We start from the raw sequence: 16,409 nt of genomic DNA, 5'->3' as shown, positions 1-16,409 counted from the left end.
TACGTTTATGCAATTACTTTGGTCTGTTGGATTTATAAGGTGTTTTGTGACCCTCAGAATTAGGCAGACTCAAATGTAACTTGCATACCCTAAATAAAAAGAAAAAAAAAAGTGCTGGAGTTTGGTGAGATTTGACGAAGATTGTTGGCCACCACAAACTTTCTCCGTCATTTTCCTAGACAAATGATACATCAATTGCTCAAACAATTGTGTGGTTAGATATATAGATTGTTTGTAAACCTTTTATTTTGATATCAATATGGTCATCATAGATGTAAGTGGACTTTTCAATCACTAATTTCAACTATATGCGATCAAAGTTCGGCAACACTTGTAGTCCATTAAATACCCTACAAACCTAATCGGTCAAGTAAGTCACAAATGTAATAAGTGGTCATTTTGTGAAACTCTAACACAAGACTTCTGAGTAATTCACCCAGATGGTTAAAGTCTTTCCACCCGGCCACAAGGCAACTGGTTTAATTTTAGGATTTTATAAAAAAGTTTTAGAGTATTATATTTGAAAATAAGTGGTAATTTGAAAAAACTAAAATTTATTAGCATATAAGCATTCTTAACTAGTTTCTTTTACGTAATTCTGAAGATCTTTCCTCAACAAGTATTCAACAATTTCCCCATTTTAGTCAGATTCCATTGTTGTCATTGTTATAAGGGAGAACAAATGAATACAAATTGATGTTTACATGCCCCTTTAGTCCAATATTCCAAACATAAGAACCATTCAATGATTTGTCACAATCCTTGGTCAGATTCAATTTAATACTCTGAATAATTGAATGATAATTACGAATTGATTATACATTCACAAATTCTTTATAAATTAGTCAACTGAATCAGCATTTCTATCACCTAACGTAAGCATTATTCTTTTCTCCTCTCCGCATACATCTACAAAACAATATCTTCTGCAAATATTCTAATGAAATTTGGTCATAATAATTTATTACCAATGACTGAGAGGCGTATTTGACTTTCATTTCCTTAGAAAAGTATAACGTTTCAATAGTAAAAGGTCTGGAAAAGACTTAAATTTCTTGGCAATGCAGGATGCCGGAAATTACTGAAGTTGGAGTGTCAATAATGTTCGTGGAAACTTCCTTACAGAACGATGAACAAATGAATAATTTCTGCAAAAACATTGACCTCCCCTATAATACTACTGCATAAATATAATTAAGTGAAAAACATGCAGCAGGTCTCAGCTCTGGTAGATTCTGAAAACATGAGGTTAATTTGGTTTCATTTGAGCCCAACTGTGGAAGGGTCTAGTTAAAAATCACTCTATAGTTTATTCCTTCACACAGGCACAGAGACAGAATGGGATTTGTAAAGATATCTGGCACAATGACTCAAGTTCAACCACTGCCCCTGGTGACAGAAAGTAACGTTTGTTAAAATTATTAATTATATGCTACCATCGTTGTTCTTGTCTAACCCAGTAAGAACTGATTTTTGTTGTCGAGCTACACTGAGGTAGCAACTTTCAGGTCTTATCTTACTGTATTTTGGTCTGTTCCATTATTTTTTATTCTTTTTCATTAGTCAGCTTTTGGCCGGCAATGCAATGCTTTTCTGGAACTAGCTGATTTTAGAAGTCACTTTGTACTTTTGTAAGTATTTCTGCTTATCGAAATAAGACAGCTAAAATAATTAAAGCAATCTGACTGCAGATATCTCACGGGTTAGATGAAAAGCATTACAGAAATTTTTAAGTAATTGTATCCTGCAGATTTCTTCCAAATATTGAAAATTGTATCCTGGAAACCAAAAGCATTACAGATTCTGCATAGGTAAATTATCATTGGCTTTCTCCATCACCTAGGCAAAACATCAGAAATTGTTAAGTAATTAGCCGAACAATTGTTATCTTCTAATTGATAATGATCAGTAAATCTTCCCAGTGAGAAGGCAGGTCTTTCAGGTTGTCGAAGAGTTTTGGTTTCCCCTTTCAACATTACAACGGCAGAAGACATTGTAGGCCTGTCAAATGCATCCTCTTGAACGCACAACAAACCAATATGGAAGTATCTTAGAAATTCATCATGATCCGTTGTATCAGCTAATAATGGGTCCATTAACTCCAATGCATTCCCCTCATTCCACAGTTGCCATGCCTGCATCATCACTTGGTTAATACGGCTAACATTAATGTTAGCACATGTAGAACATTGATATGAATTGCAGAGTAAAAGAATTTACCTGCGCTAGCAGGGTAGGAGCTTTTTTAGATTTATGGTCACCGGCATTCCTCCTTCCGGTGATGATTTCAAGCAAGAGAACTCCAAAGCTATAAACATCAGACTTAATGGAGTATAATCCCTCCATAGCGTACTCCGGAGGCATGTAACCACTATTTCACCAACAAAATAACAAGATTTTGTCAGTCAATCCCTCCATGGCCTTTCCTAATGAACTTTTAATATACAATAATAAAAAAAATATGTGTTTCTACATGTCAAATTCAAACCATTTCTGACCCAAAAATTAAACAAGTTTAATACTTACTATGTTCCAACTATTCTTGCTGTATTAGCCTCTCCTTCACCACCTGCAAAAATCCTGGCCATTCCAAAGTCTGAGATCTTTGGATTCATTTCAGAGTCCAACAAAACGTTACTCGGTTTTAGGTCTCTATGAATGACTCTAAGTCGAGAATCTTCATGAAGATAAAGAATTCCCTTTGCAATTCCATTTACAATATTAATACGTTCACTCCAACTGAGTTGCGCACGTTTCCTTGGATCTAACCATTAAATATAGTTTCTATGAAGTCAATTGGAGGAGCCAAGCTGAAAAAAATCAGAAAAAAGAAAATGGACATAAAACTTACCAAAAAGGATTACATCGAGGCTACTGTTTGGCATAAACTCGTAGACAAGCAGCTTTTCCTCTCCATCTACACAAAAACCAAGAAGCCTAACGAGATTTTTGTGCTGTAGTTTCAGTATGAGTAGGACTTCATTTGTGAATTCCTCGGTACCCTGCTCAGAACAAGCGGAAAGCCTTTTTACTGCTACTTCCTGTCCATCACCTAATATACCCTGAAAAAGCCACTTCCTTCTGGTTAATGGAACAATCAGTTAATGAATCATTAGATATATTATATTCTTTTACCTTGTAAACAGGACCAAACCCGCCTTGTCCGAGCATATTAGAATCAGAGAAACTATCAGTTGCAACATGTATAGTTTTTAGATCAATATAAAATTCCTGAGCCTTTAGATCATCTGTCCCCTCAATATGCTGGTCACGGAAATCTGTTCTGTTCTGATCACGACTATTGCCGGATTGAACTTGAATATTAACTTGAGCCTCCCCTGAAGCACAGTGACAAAAAATTAAACTTAATAGAAGAAGGTGATGCTAAAAAGAAAATAAAACAAAGGAGAAAAAAAATAACATTCCTATAAGCATCTTTACTTTTCCGACTTCCTTTTCTTGTTCTAATACAGTAGACTGCGCAAGCCAAGGCTACCAGCAATATTAGACATACCAAGACAGTTGATAGAATTATAATCATCCATATCTTCCTTTGGTTGCCTGCATTTGAAAGCATAAAATTCTGAATCTTGATTTTTAATTCATCAAACAAAAGTATTGAAAAGCAATTCTTATTGGAAACTACAGTCAACAGTAATTACCTTTCCCTGTGGCTCTGTTTTCATCAGTGTCAGCAGGTTCAGTGTCACCTTCATAGAAGGCATATAATTCATACCTCAAATAGCAACTACGACTGAGAAGTCGTGCTCCTCGAGAAAAATAGCAGCAAGATGAAATATCCGCAATTGCAGTCTCGAGACACGTATTACAATCATGAGCTGATAAATCCCTAGTGCACTGAACTAAAGCATATAACGTATCTGTATCGGTAAAGGATACATTTCCGGTAGCATACATCTCAGTTGAAGGATCAAAAGCTGCCGCCTTGGTGAGATTACTTAGAATTTTCTTCACGACAGATTTATATCTTTCTGGTTCCGATACATTTTTTACGTTAAATTTGGGGATGTTTCCTCTGACATCCAGTCGGCCAAAGAAATTTTCATTGGAGTAGCGCAATTGACATACTTCTTCCCAAACAACTGCTTCGGTTTTGTTTGGACAAAGCCTCTCACCATCTTGTGATGCAATTTCTATGCAGGTTTTGCAATCATCAGCTTGAATATAGTTCAGGCACATGTACAGACCATAAACTGTGTCCGAGGAATTTCCAACTGAGGTATTGAAAAACTTGGGAATAGAAGTATTTGAGGGAAAGGACCTGAAAAGATTATCGAGGTTATGTTCGAATGGACTATCAGCTGCATAATTCGTATCTTGTGGACAAAGACTGTAGGGAGGATCGGCACGAGCAAGATCATGAAAAGCGGCTATGAGAGAACAAAGAAAAAGTTGTTTAATAGTTCTTGAAACGCTGAAGATATGAACCATTTCCATTTCTTCCACGATAAACTCTGTTTTTCAGCTGAAATTGTGTCTTCCTCTACACAACCTTAAGCTGGTTATATAAGCAAACCATATATGCTCCTGGAGTCTCTTCCCATCTAGTTCAGAGGTATTTTCTAGGAAGAACCATTGGGAGAAAATCATGACATTCATTTTGCTTAAGTCAAGAACCACTGGGAAAATGTCTTTATACTAATAATTTATATCATGGAAAGGCATAAACTGATGAACCGTGGTCCTGGGGCTGTAAGTCTACTCCAAAGAAACTGCCTGATCTTATTGACATAAAACTAAACTAATAATTTAGAAAAGTCAATGACTGTAACTAAATTATAATAAACCTTGAAGGATGATTTTCGATAACTACTTATAGAACACCATTCTTGACTCTTGATTAGCTTTTGAACTTAAGATGGCTGAACTCTGCAAACATCATATGCAAAGAAGTATCTACGAACTTCTTATAGGATAGAAGATTTTGTTAATTTTCACAGTAAACCTCTATTAACAATACATCAATTTTTGTGTGATGGTGAACGGCCGCACCACTAAGTAGTTATATTTGAAAGAGTAAACGACATGTTCCCACCCACAGTTTGGCGAAATGATAAGTTCCCACCCCTGGTTTTATAAATTCCAGATTCTCATTCTTAAGTTAACAGAAAATTGTTTACTGCAACGGTTAAAAGGGTAAAATGGTCATTTCAAAGATGAAAATTTTAAAGTAATCCTTCATATCTCAAATTCACCCCACTGCACAACTAGCAATTCCAGGCCAATCCGGCCTATTTTCGACGCAATCGATCCCCCCAAAACCACCATAACAATCCTCTCAACCCCCACATCAAAACCCCTAACCTCTCTGCCTCATTGAACCCCCAATCAACGATCGCTACTCTTAGTTTTGATCGGGCGTTCAATCCAAATTCCTAATGATCTTGGAACCAAAAACCGCCCCCGACACCACCAATAGCATCACCAGCTTCTCCCAACCAAAACCCCCAACATCGCTTTTCACAATTGCTCGCAAATCGTCAATGACCATTGCATCTTTCTAGCCAGATTCTGACTGATCTTTGTGCCAGAAATCACTCCTAGCACCACCCATAGCACCATAGGCATCCCCCCTCCAAAACCCCCCAACACCCCCGACCTCGATCGCCCATTGATCATAATTCGCCTCCTGCCTTAGGATTTTGCAAAATTGTTGTTTTTGGGTTGATTGGAGGTTAATATAGAGTTTGTTTTGGAAGGAGAATGATTGGTTATGAAGTGTTTTTGGCTTTTTGATTGATTGTAGTTTTTTTTATAGCCATTTCACCCCACCGTCGGCCGCCACCAGCGTTACCATTAAGATGTGGGGGTTATTTGAGAGAAGTTTGAGATGTGGGGGTTATTTTAAAAGAAAACTAACAGTATCAATATAAGGGTGGGAATCTCGAATTTATGAAACCAAGAGTGGAAATACTGTTTGGCCAAACCTTGGGTGGTGAAAAATTACTATTTTACCTCATTGATGCAGGATTTTACACCATAGTATTCGTAAATACCTTATGTTCTCTCTCCGAATTCATAATACACACGTCTAGTTTCCAACACCAATCTCTATTGATTTATTACCTCCTTAGCCTTGAAACCGGATTATAAGAATGTTGAAGAAGTCCAAGATTTCTTCCCTTCGATATCTCGCTGCAATATGAAATATGTTCTCAAGTTGCTCATTTACTTGCTCAATGGCTTGTGGGTACACCTTCACGATGGCCTTTACAATTTCTATGATACCATTTCTTGCAGCAGCAATTATAGGAATTTCAGAAGGTGAACTAATGTGGGATTCTGGGATAATTTCTGGTGGACCTTCTTTTGCATCATCCTCGGCAAAATCAGAGACTGAGATGTTTTCACTGCCTGTCTTACCGAAGTGTCCACCTGGTCTCCATGAAGAGTCCATCTAGCTAATTTCTTAGCATCAATGCTTTCATATGGTTCATTTTATTTTCCACAAGCCTCCAAGGGACAGGCATTCTATCAAATGCCAATATGCCAGGCAGAAGGAGCAACAATTAGCACATGAACATTTTACAGGAAATCATGAATTTGGTATCAAGAAATTAGGCATGGCTTTACATCAGTGAGGAGCTTGTTTGTTGGGAGGAACTCCTCCTGCCGAGGCCTTTCTCCAGATCATCCTTAATTAAGGATAAAGTTCACCATCCAGAGAACATAATGTAGGCAGAGTTAATTCTCCTTTTGGTGGCGTGGAATAAGTTTAGTGCTGATTACATTCTGTCTCGTTACGCGGATAAGGGGGTTTTACACTGTGGAAATACAGAAAAAGAAAGGTTGGTGCAACGGCCATGTAATCATAGGATTTTCCTGTGTGCACATCGTTCAGTTCATAAGATTTGTGGTACATTTCAAGTTTCCTGTACTTCCAAATAAGATTTCCAGACTTCAAATTATCAAGAGTGTGTTACAGAGTTGAAAACTTGAAATGTAATATAATCTACTGGAACGAATCCAGATAGAGCCATACTAGTTTAGGATTTACATGAGAGTCAACTGTTTAATATCTGACAGTACTAAATTATAAAATCATGTTTCTGTTTCTGAGTTGTTCACACCCATGTATTATTTCACAAATCCAACTCTCCTTGACAAGGAGCGTATATATATCTATGGGGGCCAGAAAATTATAATAATAGAAGGGAATTTTACAGGTGGGTTCATGGCGTCAATAGAGAGCTTCCTTCCTTGATGAGCACAAACACACTGCCAGCGTCTCCCCTTGAAATACGGAGCTCTTCATCGAGGTATGTCGTTAGTAACCATGATTGTGCGTTGCTATTTGAGATTGGGAATTTGAATGGTGGTTGGCTAGAAATGGTCTTTGCAACGGATGAAGCTGTGTCTTGGACTGAAGTGAATAAGCCTTTTAAGGGGGCCAGATCTATCTTTTGTCCCAGAAATTCCACGTTGTCTGGTAAAACTATTGAGTCTGTTATCTGAGGAGTCCCAATGATGCCTTCTTCAAACTTGATCTAAACAGAAGGAAATGAAATAGCCAATTAGAGCTGAATCAAAACTTACAACTCTCAATTACATTCAGAGATGCAAAAAGGTGAGGGCTTTCTCTTTCACATTATTAGTGTTTCGATCTTGCCAGTTAAACCATTTATGAGGAAGTAATCCATCATTTCATTGGTTATACTCCTGAACTAATAGGCACAACTTGAAAGAAGATGCAATTAATGTACAAACCTGCACACGCTTGGGACTTCGGACTTCAAATTTGGCATTGGTACTAAAGGATGTTGTAGCCAATGGTCCAGAAAACCGGATAGAGTTCTGGACAGTGAAGCTCTCTGAGTCAATTGTCTGAGATATCTCCTCCACTCTCGCCAATTGCAATGAACCCCTTGACAATAAGGGGAACAAACCGGAAAAGGATGTATACCTGCATTGCCACACATAAATTTAAACTCAGTATCAACAAGACTACAGTATGAAAAGCGTAAATCCATCTATTGGTGCTACAGCTGCATCCCTGATCCTACTGAAGAAAATCTACAACCTCTTTTGCTAGGCACAAATTTAAACACCAATTTTTGCCATCAGACTTAAAACAATTTCTTGGAGAGTTTTGCAGCCACCTAATATATATTATCAGAGTGGAATTGATTATATAAAAGCATATTCATGATAGACTATAAGATCACCAGTGGAATATCCAAAGTTCTTATCTCAATTTAACAACTCCAAGTTGTTGAGAGAATCTCTAACCCTCCAACTATATTGTTAACAAAATCACTAATTTTCTAGCGATAAATATATGCCTATGAGCAATAACCAAACAAATTATCGAAAAAGATAAAAATTTCATTCAAAATAACTTCCTATTTTCATTTCTAAAGCAATAGAATTCAACTAAAATAAGCTGAGTGATTATATCATCCTAAATTAACCAAAGTTTCAAGTTAGCTCAAGTACTAACAAACCACAAAAATACCCAATTTTAAAAACTCCCAAATTCAATCCCTTCACCATAATTTTCCCACGAAACAACACTTACGCAAGAATCCATTTGCCGTTAAGCAAAGCTAACGCCTCAGTCGGTGCGGGAGTCGGATTTTTAGCTTCAAGCTGTGTAATAAGCTCAACAATTTCCGCTCTAGTTTCGCTAGTCGCCGTCAACCCACGATCGGTCCCATAGAACGAATCTACTAACGCCTTCTTCAAGTTATCAATCTCCGTCACTTCTTTGGGCTTCTCCTCCTCTACCACGGCCACGGCGCCACCTTCTTCTTCCCTATCGGGACCCCACTCGTCATCGTCCACGGCCCGAGTCACAAAGACGGGCCTTGAATTCAAAGACTTCTTAGTAATTCTTTGCGAAATCCTGGCTGAGTTCAGAGGAAGAATCGAAGGCTTTACAGCAGTGAGCTGGTGATGAGATGGGATTAAAGAAAGAGTCTTGCATGGAAATTGAGAGAGATGAGAGAGTGAAGCCATTGGCTCTTCAGTGTCTCGATTACAAAGAGAAAAGTCTTTTGAAGTCTGAACAGATGAACAACAGAGACAAGAAGAAGGTTAATGAGCTTTGTAAATTGTGTAATATTCCAAGGCCGTCTGAAATGAAACCGTGGAGAGACGAGTTTGTCCTTGGACTAAATAGTGTTGTTAGATGAAATTATGAGGGCAATATTGGGTTTGGTGGGAAGGAGTCCAAAATCCAAATGAATTGGGTTTTTGACACGTGGATGTTTAATTAGTGGAATGAGCCAAGCAAAGGGATGTGAGGTAAGGAAATATCGTATTTTATTTGGAATCGGTTATGTAACAATACAACATGTTATTTCTGTGTGAGAACCGAAGTCTAGAATCTTCGTTCTGTTTGGGCAACAAAATATCTCGCTAGTCTTGTAGCATGCTCTTACTCTTACCATTACTGATTTTGTCTTTAAATTAATTACCGAACATTGTATATCATTTGGTTCATATAATTTGGTCATTAATCGGAGTGTTTGAACTGGTTTATCTATACCTTAATTTATGGACCAGATAAATTACAAATATGATAAATAATTACTTTGTGTGACTCAAAATAAGGGTATAAACAAATCGAGTCAAGTTTTGGGTTAATTAAGCTCAGTTCATTTGTTACAATGTCAAGCTTGAGCTTGAAAATTCGAGTTCGAGTGAGATTGAGTTCGAGCTCAAAAAAAAAAAAAAAAAAAACTCTCAAATTCTTCATTTTTTTTCACTTTTCCAATTGAGCTCGAGTCAAGCCAAAACCTAGTAGCTCGAACCCGCCTCGACACTATAGCCAAGCCGAGCCAAACTCGAGTTGCTCGTGAGTGGCTTATCTCAGCTGACACCCTTAACTCAAACACAAGACTATTGAATAACCCATAATTTTATTATCCGACCTCAAGCCAAGTAGTTTAGTTAGAGCTTTTGAGAGAGCATTTGGTTGGTGTTAAATTAAAGTAGAAAACGACTCGAAGGTCTTTTGTTTAGGTATGACATGTCAAAGTGATGCTTCTAGAGTTGATGAGATCTCTTGTTTTTATATGACATGTCATAGTGACACTTCTAGAGTTGATGACAAGTCGTTTTCAGAGGATAAATAAAACCGATTTGTCAGATTTTGATGAAGGATCGGGCTTTTCTAAGCTTTGAGATTGTGTATTCCAAATGGCCCACTTTTAGCCCCATACCTCTATGGCTCTATGACAAACAAAGTATTAAGCCATTAGAGAAATTCCAGGATCAAGTAACATATATTTAATCACTTGGCTTGTGGATTTTGACGGGATGAGAAGATTCTAGGTTATCCAAAGGTCTTATATTCAAGTCATACAAAATGATTATTTATCACATTTATAATTTATTTGATCCATTAAATTTGTATGATGTTTAATAGACTTGAAAATAAGTTTTTGAACTTGTATAGTGTTCAATAAACTTGAAATTAGTTGGTTCAAACACCCCAATTATCCCGAACACCTCCAATTGTATGATGTTCAATAGACTTAAAAGTTAGTTTCAAAACTTGTACAATGTTCAATAAACTTGGGAATTAGTTTTACAAACTGGTCCGAACACTTTAATTACCAAAAAAAAAAAAAAAAAGCATACTTCGAAGAAACAAAGTGGTTGGAATGTCCAAATACAAAAATGGATTGTTATTGTTTTAACTATGTGGAACAATTACATCTTTCACCATCGTCCATAATCAGTCCAAAACGCAAATTAACTTGTCTTTCTGGGTCTTCAAAGTATTTTTGTGGACAAAAACAATGGTCCTCAGAGTCAGAGATACCAACAAAGAAGAAGAAATCAAAGACATAGCTGACGCCCATAAGATTGTAAACAACTGATTAAACAATACAAACTTGAGGCTACCAAACTCCAAAGCTGATATCATCCACAGTATCGAAAAACCTTTAAAAAAAAAAACAAAGCGTGATTGTGAGCTTTTGTGTGGTAGGCTTATCAATTCAATGGGGTGGCGTCCACATCGAAGGCACCATAATTGATTGGAGTTCTTCGTAGACCAATCATTCATCCAAACCATAAACTAAAATATTGTAATCGGAAGAGCTGCATAAACTTGACTTCAATCCCGAATTAAAAACTGAGTAAAATCATCCAAATGATGATTCTGATCATGATTCTCTTGTTCAATCATTCTTCATTCATGGAATTAAAAAAAGGTTTCTGATAATTTTAAAGGACTCTAATTCTAATATACTATGAGAAAGTTTACGTAGGGTTTACAGGAAATATATATTATAAATATAATTTTTTAATGCTTTTGTGCATGTATCTTCAAGCTGAAATATTTATTGGAAAGAAATAATAAGAAGTTATATAGAATAAGGTGATTTTATGAGATATTGAGATGTATGGAGACTCCACCAACATTTGATTCCACTTGGCACGACCTCGGTTGCTGCGCCGGCTTCAATGGCTTTTGACTTCTCTTTAGGCCGGCGACCATCATCTACATAATACAAAAATGCATTCCCGCTAATAAAATATTTCCAAACTTGGTGTATAATATTGTCATTTATAAAGAAGGAAACAAATTTTGTTGACAGACTACGTTGCTTCTGTTACTACTACAACTCCAAGAAAAAGCATGAACGAGAAAGAAGAAACCCTGTAAAGCACTCACACTTCCTCTTCTATTTTGTCCTGGTTTGCTTCTTCTCTAAACCTTTTTTTTTTTTTTTTTTTTTTTCAATGAAGGAGCTGGCCATTAGCTTATTATCATCTCACTATTTATTATCATAATCTTTACAACTAAGCGCACTCTTTGCCTTCTTCTTTGGATTCCATTCGTTGCTCCATCGTTTTGTCATTTTTGTTTCCATGAATTAATCAAGAGGTGGGGTTTTAATTTCAGTCTTTATTAATTCATTTAAGAGACTCACGAGACCTCCATGGACACACACTTATAAACTTAACCCTTTGTTTTTATTATGTCTTGTGTTTCTTCTTTTAGTTTTCTGAGTTGTGTGTTTTGAGTCTTGGGTGTGCGTGAAAATGAATCAACTGAGTGTGATATTGCAGGAGCCGTTTCAAAGAGAGACGAGAACGATCCTGGCTTTGCTGAGAGAACAAATGAACGGTGTTGATCGAATCAGAACGCCGACGAGGAGAAGAAGTCTAAAGGAACGGCTAGGATTAAAAAGCATGGGCTGCTGCGGGACAACCTGGAGTTTCAGACCAAACACGATTAACTTAAGCGACAGTGAAGACGAAGAACAACACCACGAACACCAACAAGAAGATGAAGAAGCTACAAATCAAGTACAAATAATAGACCCCGGTCAGGTTCGATCCGAAAGTACGCCGGATCGGGATTGTCTGGACCGGTCTTTAATTGGCAGTGGCATGAATCTAGCGGCCGCTTTGGCGGCGGAGAGACATTACCGGGCGGCGGAGGGAAGTAACAACGCGATGGGTCCCAGTAATAATGAGAATGGGAATGCGGGTTCTAGAACGGGGACAGCACCGGGGACGCCGTTGAGGGTGTCGTTGATGCGACTGCTGGCGGAATCGAACGGGTGTGATGGGGAGGGGAAAGCGGGAGGAGGGGAGGTGGGGAGTAGTGATACGATGTGCTGCGTGTGCATGGGAAGAAAGAAAGGTGCAGCGTTTATCCCATGTGGACATACTTTTTGTAGGGTGTGTTCGAGGGAGTTGTGGCTAAATCGAGGCTCTTGTCCCCTCTGCAACCGTTCGATCCTCGAGATTCTCGATATTTTCTAGTGAAAAATCACAATCATTCATCACTGATGATGATAAAAATTGGAGCCTTGATATTCAGTTCAGATCATGTGGGACTTCTTTTGATTGATCTTTTAACAGTGATGAAGGGTAAATAAATGTAATAGAGAAATCTTCCTATATATAAATTTAATGATTTTATTTTTGTTATCGCTTGTGTTCATTTATCCGAAAGTTAATTCAAACGAGAGAGAAAAATCAATCACATATATACATTATAACAATAAAACAACTTCTAATGATATATCATTATCTAACTTGTTTATTAATAACAAAGTTTACACGTCCTACTTTTTTTTTTACTTTAGTTTTGGATTTCAATCTCTTCCAACTTTTGTTTTTACTTTAATTTAAGATTTCAATCTCTTTCCACCAAATTTCAAAAAAAAGATTAAGAAAAAAAAAAAAAAAGGTGAAGAATATTTTTTTAAAGTTATCACTTGTATGATGATATTTTACACTTTTAAAATTAAATGATCTCTCAAAATATAAAACATCAAATTTGATGTTTTTAGAATGTTTGAAGAGAACGAGGGAAAAATATTCAATTTCATTAGCATGTTACTTCAAGGCATTCCTCCACAACCTTTACTGCTTGATTTGAAAGCAATAGCTTGCCCTGGGAGATTACCACAACCCAATCATCATCAATAGGCCAAAACATGAAACAGTTACTTCAACCCAAATCCATCTCAGGCCATCAAATATCCAACTTGTAGACCTTATGTCTGTTGATGGAGTTATTGAGTTAAAAAAGGGGCCAATAATTCGATGATGTTAATCATTTTCAGAAGAATGCTCTTTAAATATTGCTGCTTTTTTAATGAAACGATTATCTGCTTGCTGATTTGAAGAAATTGAAACGCGTATCAATTGTTTCCTCCTCAAATTCTGATGACTTCATGAGGTTGTGCTAAGAGTAATAAATCCCATATCAAAAAGCATATTGGGAAAGTGTTAGACTTATAAATGGGTTGAGTCTCTCCACCTAATAGGTTAGCCTTTTTAGTGTAAAACCCCTAACCTGTGATAAGTGGTATCAGAGCAAACTCGATTCGTCTTTCGATGTCTCGCCAAACACCCACGTAGAGGCGTTCACGTGTCATTGTGGGTCTATATGAGAATGAGATGGATGGGTAGGCAAGGGGGGGCCATCTATGACGAGGGCGTTACATGATTGGGTGAGAAAGAATGTAACGAATCCCACATCGAAAGCGTATTGGGGAAGTCTTGGGTTTATAAATAGGTTGAGTCCCTCCACCTAGTAAGTTAGCTTTTTGGGTGTGAAACTCCCAACCCATGACACAAGTGACTCTTTGTTGATGACAGCTTGACTTTTATGAGAGCAAACTAGGTGATAGCATAACATTAGGGGCGTTTGGTTGGGGGTTATGTAGGATTATTAGGGTTATGTCATCTTATATTACTTGATTATCACGTATGGTTGTTAAATAATATAAAATTCTGGTAATCTTCAAATACTAATAGTAGTTACTGTTGGTAATATTAGAGATAATCTGATTACCTCCATTTTCTTAGGTATTGTAACATTACCTAGGCAGTTTTTTTTTGTTACAATTTTATCCCTTATTAATAAAATTTTAGGACAATAATACTCTTATTTTTAAATTAATTTACATGAATATGGCTTTTACTATTTCACCCCAATTAATTAACTTTTTGGACAAAATTACCATTGAATTCAAAACAAATTGCAGCCCACCCACATGCCGCCGTTGTCGTCGGAACAAGACATGGAAGGCCGGAAATGGCCGTCATGCGTCGATATGGCCATTTCCAACTAGATCTCTAGCCGGAAATGGCCATACGGCACACAGAGGTTATTTCCTACCTTTTGTGCGCCGTTAGGTTGTCGGCTGCTAGTGGCTGGCAGTAGCTGTGTTGGTGGGGGTGCATTGTTGATTTTCCAAACTTTTATTATGGGGTTATTTTTGCTAAGTTTTTAAATGTAGGGCGGTTATAAACAATCCAAATAATAATCTAAATAATAATATAATAATAATATTTAATTAGAAAACAATTCAGTAATTTAAATAACATACTCACCAATTTATTCCTCCTAAGACCATCTCCAACCCATTGTACCAAATTGGTGCAAGTTTCACACTAAATTGATATGATTTTTGGTGTGAAACACTATTGCATCTCCAACTCACTGCACCAAATATTACACCAAAAAGAATATTTCTTAGAATACTCTCTTTCTTTTTCTTTTATTGTAACAATCAATAATTAATCTATTTCACTCATTATTTTTGTATATATTAATTAAATATTGACAATGATATTTTTATTAAATAATAATTACTTTAAAAATTATACTAATTTAATAAAAGTAAGTATTTATTTAATCAAATAAACATTACATTTAATATAAAAAAACATTACATCTAATATAAAATGATACCAAAAAAAAAAAAAAACAACAACACAAAAGTAAAATTCTATATTGATAGTAATTTAATTTTCCGAATTAGTAAATTCTTCCCATAAATGATCAATTAATGCATTTCAAAGAGCATGGTGAGTCTCTATATCCTTGATTAGTCTGTGTCGAGCAATAAAATTTTGAAATCGGACATTTTCATCTATGACAACTTCAACAAATTAACTTAAATACAAATAATAAAAAAAAAAAAAAATTACTGTTTAAACAGTGCCACGCCAAATTGGTGTGCATGAACAGTGCCACACCAAATTTGGCATGGCACTGTAGCGAGGCACCAAATTGGTGTAGAAAATGGCGCTGGGTTAGAGTTGAAATTCACGCTATTTTGGTCATCTCCAACCCAAAATAGCGCTGGGTTGGAGATGTCCTAACCAAACATATTAATAAAACATACCTACCAATTTATTCCAACAAATTAAAAACATTTTCTTAAAGATTCCAGTAATCTTTAAGGTAATCTAACATTCGAGTAATCCAACATTCTCTGAACCAAACGCAATCTCAAGTTTATCTATAATGGTAAGGACATGTGATGTGAATCCACGCATCAGGAATTTTATGGCATAACGGTATGCAATTTCCTTCACCATACATAGCCTTTAGACGTGGGAGATTAAATTTTTTTGGATCAGCCAAGCCAACTAGACTCATCCAACTATTAACAGTAACCCAAATCAAGAATTTCACCATACTGTCTACACAAAGCCTACTCTCATGTGTTACAATGATAAAATCAATCAATCATCACAATACCCAAATCTAAAAAACCGAAGTAAAAAGTTTGAAGAGCTTTGCTAGTGGGTAGTGAACTGTAAATGGGCTTTCCCCATACCAGGCGGAAAATCAAATGAGGCCCAAAGTCTAGCTAAATATAGAGTTTCAATTGAATAGCTTGGAGATCCCACAAACAATCCAGACTCAAAATATGGGTTTGTCAAAACCCAAAAGACCCAAAATTATAACAGGCCCAAGTTGGTAACGTCCAAGGTTCATCTATAATTAAAATGACACTTTTTGGTTAGGCTTTATGAACAGTGAAAAGCAATCAAATGTGATGTGACTTTATCCCTTGTTAGAAAATTCACCAGTACTAGGGCAAAATTAGAAGTACTTATATGACTCTTACATTTGCTAAACAAGGAAGGATATGAATAGCACACTCGAGTTTCAA

The 16,409-nt window shown here is 36.5% G+C and overlaps 3 protein-coding genes across 3 annotated transcripts; 1 reads left to right on the top strand and 2 right to left on the bottom strand.

The window, feature by feature from the left end:
* Window positions 1–1,682: 1,682 nt before the first annotated feature.
* LOC116137630 (cysteine-rich receptor-like protein kinase 10) lies at window positions 1,683–4,678 on the bottom strand. The gene is made up of 7 exons (XM_031423313.1): window positions 3,663–4,678; window positions 3,442–3,561; window positions 3,136–3,338; window positions 2,852–3,062; window positions 2,527–2,764; window positions 2,221–2,371; window positions 1,683–2,135 (listed from the first exon to the last, which is right to left on the bottom strand). Exons 1-7 carry the CDS (start codon window positions 4,456–4,458, stop codon window positions 1,836–1,838), a joined length of 2,019 nt encoding a protein of 672 aa, XP_031279173.1. The 5' UTR covers window positions 4,459–4,678; the 3' UTR covers window positions 1,683–1,835.
* Window positions 4,679–7,019: 2,341 nt separating this feature from the next.
* LOC116137587 (plastid-lipid-associated protein, chloroplastic-like) lies at window positions 7,020–9,111 on the bottom strand. The gene is made up of 3 exons (XM_031423283.1): window positions 8,540–9,111; window positions 7,729–7,924; window positions 7,020–7,508 (listed from the first exon to the last, which is right to left on the bottom strand). The coding sequence occupies exons 1-3, from the start codon at window positions 8,977–8,979 to the stop codon at window positions 7,194–7,196; spliced, it is 951 nt and encodes a 316-aa protein (XP_031279143.1). The 5' UTR covers window positions 8,980–9,111; the 3' UTR covers window positions 7,020–7,193.
* Window positions 9,112–11,533: 2,422 nt separating this feature from the next.
* Window positions 11,534–12,866, top strand: LOC116137629. Its single transcript, XM_031423312.1, has 3 exons — window positions 11,534–11,673; window positions 12,049–12,579; window positions 12,666–12,866. The coding sequence occupies exons 2-3, from the start codon at window positions 12,100–12,102 to the stop codon at window positions 12,864–12,866; spliced, it is 681 nt and encodes a 226-aa protein (XP_031279172.1). The 5' UTR covers window positions 11,534–11,673; window positions 12,049–12,099.
* Window positions 12,867–16,409: the final 3,543 nt, after the last annotated feature.

Source organism: Pistacia vera, unplaced genomic scaffold (genome assembly GCF_008641045.1).
Source record: "Pistacia vera cultivar Batoury unplaced genomic scaffold, PisVer_v2 Contig331, whole genome shotgun sequence".
NCBI classification, from domain to species: domain Eukaryota; kingdom Viridiplantae; phylum Streptophyta; class Magnoliopsida; order Sapindales; family Anacardiaceae; genus Pistacia; species Pistacia vera.
The sequence above is the reverse complement of the archived record's forward strand: the minus strand, read 5'-3'. Positions and strand labels throughout refer to the sequence as shown.

Coding starts and splice junctions, on each gene's coding strand:
- LOC116137587 (XM_031423283.1), bottom strand. CDS start 8,979: ATGGCTTCACTCTCTCATCTCTCTCAATTTCCATGCAAGACTCTTTCT. Junction 7,925..8,539: donor AACGGCAAATGGATTCTTGC/GTAAGTGTTGTT, acceptor GTGGCAATGCAG/GTATACATCCTTTTCCGGTT. Junction 7,509..7,728: donor GAAGTCCCAAGCGTGTGCAG/GTTTGTACATTA, acceptor CCTTCTGTTTAG/ATCAAGTTTGAAGAAGGCAT.
- LOC116137630 (XM_031423313.1), bottom strand. CDS start 4,458: ATGGAAATGGTTCATATCTTCAGCGTTTCAAGAACTATTAAACAACTT. Junction 2,765..2,851: donor CCTCGATGTAATCCTTTTTG/GTAAGTTTTATG, acceptor TTTAATGGTTAG/ATCCAAGGAAACGTGCGCAA. Junction 2,136..2,220: donor CTCCTACCCTGCTAGCGCAG/GTAAATTCTTTT, acceptor GTGATGATGCAG/GCATGGCAACTGTGGAATGA.
- LOC116137629 (XM_031423312.1), top strand. CDS start 12,100: ATGAACGGTGTTGATCGAATCAGAACGCCGACGAGGAGAAGAAGTCTA. Junction 12,580..12,665: donor GGAAAGCGGGAGGAGGGGAG/GTGGGGAGTAGT, acceptor TACTTTTTGTAG/GGTGTGTTCGAGGGAGTTGT.